This window comes from Poecilia reticulata, chromosome 9, assembly GCF_904066995.2.
Source record: "Poecilia reticulata chromosome 9, P_reticulata-male-v2, whole genome shotgun sequence".
NCBI classification, from domain to species: domain Eukaryota; kingdom Metazoa; phylum Chordata; class Actinopteri; order Cyprinodontiformes; family Poeciliidae; genus Poecilia; species Poecilia reticulata.
The window spans coordinates 25849105-25857627 of NC_088838.1; the positions used below are offsets into that span (position 1 = coordinate 25849105).

Here is an 8523-nt window from a genome sequence, read left to right on the forward strand (position 1 = left end):
TTTTATCAGAGTGGGTCTCTGAATTTGTGGCTCAGGAATTCTCTGTGGCATAATGCGATCCAGGTTTGGGAAACAAGTGGAAAATGCCTGGAGGCCAAAAACAACTAATGAATGCTTACGTTGGGATGTCTGGTGCAACACATGTTTGGAGAAGGCTGCTACTGAGAGAGCTCTGATGAGAGGTGCTTAATTCCATAATCTACTTATTCTGTGGTGGAAAAAATGTGTTACTGATCTCAAACTTTTGGCAGTTTAAAAAGCTGAGATGAGTTTTATCATCACAAAAGTCTATTTTGGAAACTGCTGAAGTCGCAAGCCAACAACAACTAACTCCACGGAAAAGGAGGACAGATTGGTCATGCCTTTGATATTTATTGAGAAAATTTGTCTTGTTTGTTTCTTTTTGTTTTTGTTTTTGCCTTCTTTTAAAGAACTGTGCATGAACGTTTTAAAATTGGGTATTTTCTTACTAAGACAATGAAAAAAGTAGAAAATATCAACTGTAAACATAAAAGGAAGCTTTCTATCATTTTGAAAATTCAAAAGAAGACTGAAAATACTTATAAATGACATTTTCAAATGAATCCCTTTTTTAGTTTGATGAAAAACACAAGTCGTCTATTGCGTCACATTTTTATTTTATTTGTTTGTTGTTAAATCTAATTTGTATAAGTTAAAAACAATCATCAGCTGGATCTACAGATAAAAATAACTACTTATTTAAAGTGAAATGAAAAAAAAAACAATATTCAATTTGGTCTATGTTCTTTTAAGATGTCCATCTGGAAAAGTTTTTACTTCTGAGACGAGTCAAATGAAAGCTGGTGGGATAAACGTGTATTGTATCTTTTTAATTGATAAAAGTTTCTGTAGGTCGTCTATGGCAATCCAACTTATCATAAAATAGGAAAACAGGACGACATTTCATGTAGATGAGGTAAAATTATTTCTTTCAGTCAAGATGAACATTCTAACTACCAGCTGTCCTAGTAACAAGAAATATTAAAGATATCTTTAATGTTATTATTTCTTAGGAAAAGCTAAGTCAGTTTACCTATAAATGTGACGTATTTGCTTTGTATATCCACCAGTATATTAGCAGTAGGGCAAATAATATTTTGGATGTCTTAGTAGAACTTATAGAATCAATGTTATCGTAGTGAAAATTTTGAAACATTTTGAAATGATCTAATTCTAAATTTAATCTCAGATTTTTGAGGGAAAAAAAGTCAGATTTTTTTTTCAATGGCCACATTCTCTTCATTCCTTTCTAAATGATCTTTTTTTTAGTAGGAAAATAATCTTGATAATTGCAGTCTAAATAGGTCTAATATGCAGACCAAAAAATTAAAACAGAAACGTACAACTTTTTCCTTTTTGAAGCCTCTCGACTCGACAGATGTATACTTCCATTAAGAAAGAAATTGTAGGCATGGCAGCGATTTGATTATTTCTTAAAACTATTTGCCATACTGAACTTCCACTCCACGCCACTAGAGAGAGACACTTTCCTTTTGACTGATAACTGTGTCATGGGCAGCAAGTTTGTTGTGAAAGGAAGTAGTACGAAAAGTTATGCTGCTAGCTTACAGCCGAACAGAAAAAGGCCACTATGAAAGACAGATAGAACAGGTGTTACAGTGATAACACATAAACACTGGTCGATAAAGCTGTAGGAAACAGTCTATTTTAATCCCTCTCATATGCTGTTTTGAGGCTCGACAACAACAAGCAGTCATGAACGAGAATTTTGATCGAGCCCCTGGAGCCGGGAGAAGCCGTGGAGCTCCAGCGGATCCCGCGCTGGCAGTTAACGCCAGAGATGGTGACGCCAAAGCCTCGGTGCTCAACCAGAGAGAGCCGCTGCGGCAGCCACGGTCGGTTCCTCCTTTCCCGGAGACCAGCATCAACGCGACCGCTGGATTACCCGGAGGAGGTGTGAGCTAACATGGCTAACGTAGCTACTTTCAGATTCGTTTCGTGCAAAATGATATTTCGAAATACTTCATGAAGGATATATCTGTTCGCAAAAATACTCTGTCAAACATTTGAGGCCATTTGATTATTCTTAACCTAAGTCCGAAGTTGTTGTTCTTGCCCCTTTTAGGTTGGAGTTGCGACATGTTCTGTTATTTTATGGTTGCTAATACGCAGCTAATAAAAGCTGTTGCTCAGCTGTCTCACCTTTTTAAGTGTCAACAGTGAGGCTGCTTACAAAGCCGAAAGTTATCTGAAGAGCTACTAACTGCTAATATGAAGCTAACCTTAATGTCATGTTGACAACATTGAGCACATGATTTTCCTTAAAAGGTGGGGTAGTTTGCTTTACTTAAAAGAAAGATTAAAAAGTAGCAGTGCCATCGGTATGTGGCTTCCCAAAAGACATATCTCTTTTTTATTATTATTATTTGTTTATGAAAGATCATACTTGGAACCAAAAATGCAATTTTTTTTAAGGAATAGTTGCAGGAGACATTATCTCTTGACAGATTTGTTTATTTATTTTTTGTTAAAGAAGTGTGCAGTGTTATATATATATATATATATATATATATATATATATATATATATATATATATATATATATATATATATATATTCTTTGTTTTTTGCAGATTTTTTCAAGGAAATAATATAGAAAGGTTACTAAAGCAGACTATTTAAAATCATGCTAAATATTCAGACCAATTAGGACTTAAAGAAGTTGGATGTGGTTACAAGATTCCTCTGTTCACATTTCAAGTGTATTTATAAATTGTGACCAAAAAAAGAGTCTGACCCAATCACAGTACCAGATGTGATCACACAGATGCAAGTACCGTGTTTCAAATCAGTACGAGTCCCCACTGAGCTTTTTCCTATTTTAGTCGACAAATCCTGTACCTTTTATAGTACTTGATGAATGCTGGTAGATGGAGGTAAACCTGCTCTGAAAGAACACCTTCCTTCCCCTGCAACACACAGAGGTGGAGACAGTGCAATTACTCCTCCTGGCCTCGGGACCAGTTCATGTTGTTACAGTACCGCAGTTGAGAACCGTTGCTATTTTTGTCGAGCAAGCAGCTTCCTATTTTGCTGTTACATATTTGTTTCTGCTTTCAGATTCTCGGACACTGGGCGGCCCTCTACAGAGCGTGAGCCCCGGCTATGCCTCTGTCCCCAGAGAGAGTAACGATGTGGACTCTGTGGTCAGGACATCGACGCTTTCAGCTAGTGCTCCAGAGTTTGTTCCGTTTGGGATGGGCTCATATGAAGTAAGAGAAACTTTTACACCAGATTTTTGCTATGTTTTTTTTTTTTTTTTCTGTATAGATCATCCTCGGTCTGATATTAAAGGTTTGAATATTTTTTTTTATTACATTTTTTTGAACAAGTTTCAATTTTTGTTCATTTGTACTTTATGAATTTGAAGTAAATATATTGTTTGAACATGTTACTGCTTATTACTCCTGGTGTTACCATTTTTTATAATTCTTAATTGTTTTTTGTTTAGGAACTGGGGTATTATGATGACAATGACAGCTACAGTGAAAGCTACTACAGCGACTCCTCATTGGCTGATACAGTCGCAGATTTCCTTGCTCACCTGAGCTCCTCTCCTGGCTCCTTCGAGTACGACGTCGAAGAGATCACCAGTATGCTTAATTCCTGGGTCACTACAGAAGAGCTGCTGAAGGAACTGGTGGAGCTGATCTTTACGCAGGTTTGGCAACATTCAGTTTTCTTCTTCTTTACAGATTTGGCTTCTCTGTTAAGACATTGATATGCATGTATTTGGTGTAACTTACCCAATTTTTGTCTCTTTATCTCAGTCTACTGCCATCCCAAACTTCTCCTACACCGGCGCCAGGTTTTGTAATTACCTGTCCCATCACCTCGCCCTCAGCCCACAAAGTGGGAACTTTCGTCGATTGCTTTTGCAACGGTAAATTTTTGCTTTTAATAAATGTTATCATTGCCCAACCTGAACCTAGATGTTATCTTGAAATGAAAGCAGGTTATGTCATTTTTTTATATGTCTAATATTACAAAAAGACGGGGGAGATGCTTTGATTAGAAATAATTTTAGTAACACACAGCAAAAAATAAATGTTGTATAATATGTAATTGTTTACATCATTAACGGAGATATTTTTTTGTTTTTCTGCTGTAGATGTCAGACGGAGTACGAACAAAGAAACGTAGCCATACGAGGCAGTCCAGAGGCTCAGAAGAAATTTCACTCCTTTGTGTTATTTCTCGGGGAGTTGTATCTAAATTTGGAGGTAGGAACACGCTTCTTTTGCGTCGCTGTATTTACATTTATATTTTAAATGTCATTGTCATTATAAATGTGCCTTTTTAACGATGTTTCTTGTTTAGATAAAAAGTGGAAAAGAAGCTCCGAACAGAGCAGATATTCTCCTTTCGGCTCTTAAAGACCTGCTGGAAGCTCTGCTTTCACATCCTGTCGACGCAAATCTCATCTGTGCCGTCAAGCTGCTAAAGGTTTCACAATTATCTTCGACATGTTTTTGGAGATTTTTTTGTTTAGTAAAAGTGTTTTTAGTGTTGCGTGTGGCGCTTCAAAGGGACATAAGCATGTTTTTGGCTTTTTAGTTGACGGGTTCAATCCTGGATGACGCCTGGAAAAAGAGCGGGAAACCACACATGGACGAACTGGTCCAAAGAATCGAGACTATTCTCCTGGACGCTACATGCAGCAGGTGTGTATAATACCTACCACCTAATCCAAAATCTTTGAAAGAACAATTTGTTTGATGTATTCTGTTTTTTTTTTTCTTTTAGGTAATCTCAGCTCCATATTTGTTTTTAAAGAGCACATGTCTGTAACAATCTGGGCATCAGTTAGCAGCTGGGAAAAGCTCAGCAGTACAGGAGGACGGTGCTCTGAGCGTCTTCAGTAAAACCGTTTAACTGGTTTTCCTCAGGGACGTGAGACAGATGCTCCTGAAATTGGTGGAGCTGCGATCCAGCGACTGGGGCAGAGTCTCTGCTGCTGCCGCTGCCAGCAACGCCACACCAGACAACGACCCCAACTACTTCATGGTCAGTGTCGAGACTTAACGTCAACATCGGCTTTTATTGTTTTGTTTGATTTGTGAACAATCTTCAGTTTTTGTAAAACCCGCTAAGCTGCTGATTCTGATTGTTATCGGAATAAATAGCTTTTCTTTTCTGGTCTTCCTGTTGTGAGTGGTAATTAAATATTTATACAAAGACAAGAAGCAACAACACACTGAGAGAGAGGGAGAGAGAGAGAGCGATTAAAAAACAGGGTTTTGCGCATATTTTACTGAGTTTACCAAAAGGTTACCAGAATCTTCAAAATCCATCACATTCCATGACAGAGATGAAGAACTTAACGGATAACTTTGCTTTACTGCATTCAGCCTTCCTGTTATCTGCTGAAGGCTCAGTTTTCCATTTTGGCAGCTTAAACGAACATCCAACATGGCTTCTGTAAAAAAAAAAAAACAAATAAAAAAAATACAAGTTGCTTTTAAACAGCCTCACACATTTTTGTTTCAACTGACTTTTTTATTAAACAGTGACACCAAAAATAGCTATTTTTGAGTCTTTCTTTAGTAATAGAGACAACATCAGAGTGTAGGTTAGGTATGAGGCGTTTACTGACCGGAAAAAGATTAGGCTTTTCAGTGTCAGACTGGGTGATTTAGCTGAAGTTCTACATCTTCATATGCCTCTTCCTCGGTTGTTCTTTTTGGTGAAGTGTTTTGTGTTTTGCTCTTCAGAATGAACCGACCTTCTACACTGAGGACGGTACACCCTTTACAGCAGCAGATCCCGGTGAGTGTATGGATCAGTTCTCAACATATGCAAAACCTTATTATAACCACAAACCAAAAGTAATCAAATGTTTTATGGTTTGCTAATATACACATGGTAAGCCTCATAAATGCTCTAAGGTTGGATGTTTAAGGTCAAGTTTAACTATGTCCAATAACTCCTAATCCTCAAAGTACTTTACAAATAGCTCAAATAAATACAGTACATGGGAGGAATACAATAAACAATTCAATAATACAATTAAATCAGATATTTACTTGTACATATTTCTTCTTGCTTTTAATATTTGCTGAAAATGGATGAGAACTATGCAAAATTAAGTGTTAAAGGGTTTTGCTATAAAGTTTGTATGGCAACCCTGCTGTTGATTTTGAACAACACCGATCGCTACCAAACCCAAATGATTAGACTTATAAGTTCTCATTTGGACAATAATAATTATTATTTCTTAAGTGAATTGAGCATTTTTACTCTAGGTGTATTTATTATTACTAATAAACAATAACTCGGACTCAGCTTGGCGCTTCTCTTCTGCTCACTTCGCTTTAGCACAGTCACACTTCTGTCTCAGTCTCTGTTGTGCCTGAAAGTCGCTCTGTCGGTTTCCACAGAATACGCTGAAAAATATCAAGAGCTCCTGGAGACGCAAGACTACTTCCATGATGCTTATGGTGAAAACGGCAATGAAGAGTAAGTAATCTTTATTGGTATAAATGCAAAGCTAATTCAGATCCTTTCAGCTAGTTGGGTTGTTCAGACAGAAGTTTACAGATGCTTGTGAGGGTGAATGCTATGCTCATTTTGGGATTCTGATCATTTATTTCATTCTTTCTGCATTTAAAGTAGACTTGCAATAAATAACTTCACCCTCAGGTCAGCAAAGGGCCAAACCAGATATACAGTCTCGGATAGATGCGTACAAACTTACTTTTGTTTGGATAAATGTCCTTTAGCAAATTTCAGAGAAGCCAGACCTTTGTAGAAATCAACCAGCTTGTGTCAGACCGAGATGCTGCTCCTGGTGCAGGTTTCTTTAGTGTACCGGTTCTTGGGAGTCGTCTGATCAACAGTTTGCATCGACCTGGAACGAAAGAACACAGCGTTCCTTTCATGAGTTCACACATTGTTGCTTCTTTCCTCTTCAGGATGTTTCTTGGCAAATTGCAATCTTTTCAGCACAGGTAACTGCACTATTCAAATGGCGCCCTAAAGGTTTCATCCTGCTTGTTCATCTTTGGTCATGTGACTGTGAGGTAACATCACCAGACACATGAAGTCACATGACCGACTGTAAACCCATGGGGCCCTGAGCTTTACAAATGTTTCCAAGTGACCCACAATGCAGCAGAGTCTATCTGGTCTCAGATCCAGTTTAGTCAGCAGCTGAGTGTCAAAGGGCTTTAGTCGCTGCCATTCCCCCTCTCAAAACTGTGTCTGTGACCCTGTTTTTCTTTGTACTACTGACTTTTTGTAAAAAAAAAAAAACGGTTAAAAAGACATATTTTGGAATCGGTGTGTCTTAATTGATTTATGATTTTTACAGGTTCGACATAGAGGACGAGATGGATCCAGAGATCGAAGAAGCATATGAGAGCTTTTGTTTAGAGTCCGAGATGAAACGGCAGCAATGACACGACTGGGGTTGTCAGTGACATTTAACAAGGATAATACTGTACTCTTCCAAATTGCGTTACAAGAATGTTGAAAAGCAAAGGATAACTAACATCAGGATACACTCACATCTTTTATTTTCCTGCGAACAAACCCTCTGTTTAACAAAGAGCTGTTTATAGTTGCACTTCTGAAATTTCCTTCAGTCTGCATTCATTAGAAAGTGGGACAATCAGTGGGATAACTGTTCAAAATGTTGACTACTTCTTCTCTTATTTTTGTTTTGCTGTTTGGAATTTCCTCCCGGAGCTGGTTTTCTTTTCAACCAAATGCCAAGAGGGAAATAGTGTGCTGTGGACTTTTTTTTTTTAGAGTTAAGACTTGAATGAAAGATTTCTTTTTTAAAATTTTTTTTAAAAAATATGTTCGTATTTTCTTAAATACCAATTATTGCCACACATCATACGGTAATCCATTCTCCTTGTTTAAAAATGCACTATTGATGGGTGAGGCAGATGTTTTATTGCATATCCGCATAAAGTACAAAGACGATGCAGCCTTTATCTCCACTTTTGCGATGTGATACATTGTAAAGTTGCCAATATTAAATATTTCCACCTGTTTATCTGGCTGAAGTTCTCTTGAATCACACCCAGATATTTATGAACAGTTCTACATGTTAGCAACGGCTACAAATATGTAAAAGTTGTTTCGCATAGAACCTAATTTTAAATTTAATTTTCTTTTAAATACTTTTCAAAGTTACACCGTAGGAAAACCTGTAGGAAATGATCCAGAGTTTTCTGAATGCCGTTCATTTTAAATAGTTGATTTCCTGCAAATATGATCAAATATGTACACATCCTGCACGTTTTGGCGATGTGGCCCAAATTCTTGGTTGGCTCAAGACTGAAAGACTGTTTACCGGCAATCCACACATAACATGTAAGCGAATGTTGTTTTATAGTTTGTACATATTATTTATAGTAATGTTTGCTTGCAATAAATTCTTTATAATGTGGGCTGTTGTCTTTTTCTTAATTACTTTATTTTTAGTCATTTGAAAGGTAGATCAAAATGTCTTGAACTACAAAGTTCAGA

General features: G+C 37.2%; 1 protein-coding gene across 1 annotated transcript; it reads left to right on the forward strand.

The window, feature by feature from the left end:
* Positions 1-1537: 1537 nt before the first annotated feature.
* Positions 1538-8443, forward strand: paip1 (poly(A) binding protein interacting protein 1). Its single transcript, XM_008418102.3, has 11 exons — positions 1538-1936; positions 3103-3254; positions 3494-3703; positions 3813-3925; positions 4154-4265; positions 4363-4488; positions 4600-4706; positions 4932-5049; positions 5757-5811; positions 6423-6501; positions 7355-8443. The coding sequence occupies exons 1-11, from the start codon at positions 1738-1740 to the stop codon at positions 7440-7442; spliced, it is 1359 nt and encodes a 452-aa protein (XP_008416324.1). The 5' UTR covers positions 1538-1737; the 3' UTR covers positions 7443-8443.
* The last annotated feature ends 80 nt before the right edge of the window (positions 8444-8523 follow it).

Bases quoted from the DNA above. Each gene is read 5' to 3' on its own strand.
- paip1 (XM_008418102.3), top strand. From the start codon at position 1,738: ATGAACGAGAATTTTGATCGAGCCCCTGGAGCCGGGAGAAGCCGTGGA. The intron at 4,266-4,362 runs GTAGGAACACGC...TTTCTTGTTTAG, and splicing joins AGTTGTATCTAAATTTGGAG to ATAAAAAGTGGAAAAGAAGC. The intron at 6,502-7,354 runs GTAAGTAATCTT...TGATTTTTACAG, and splicing joins GGTGAAAACGGCAATGAAGA to GTTCGACATAGAGGACGAGA.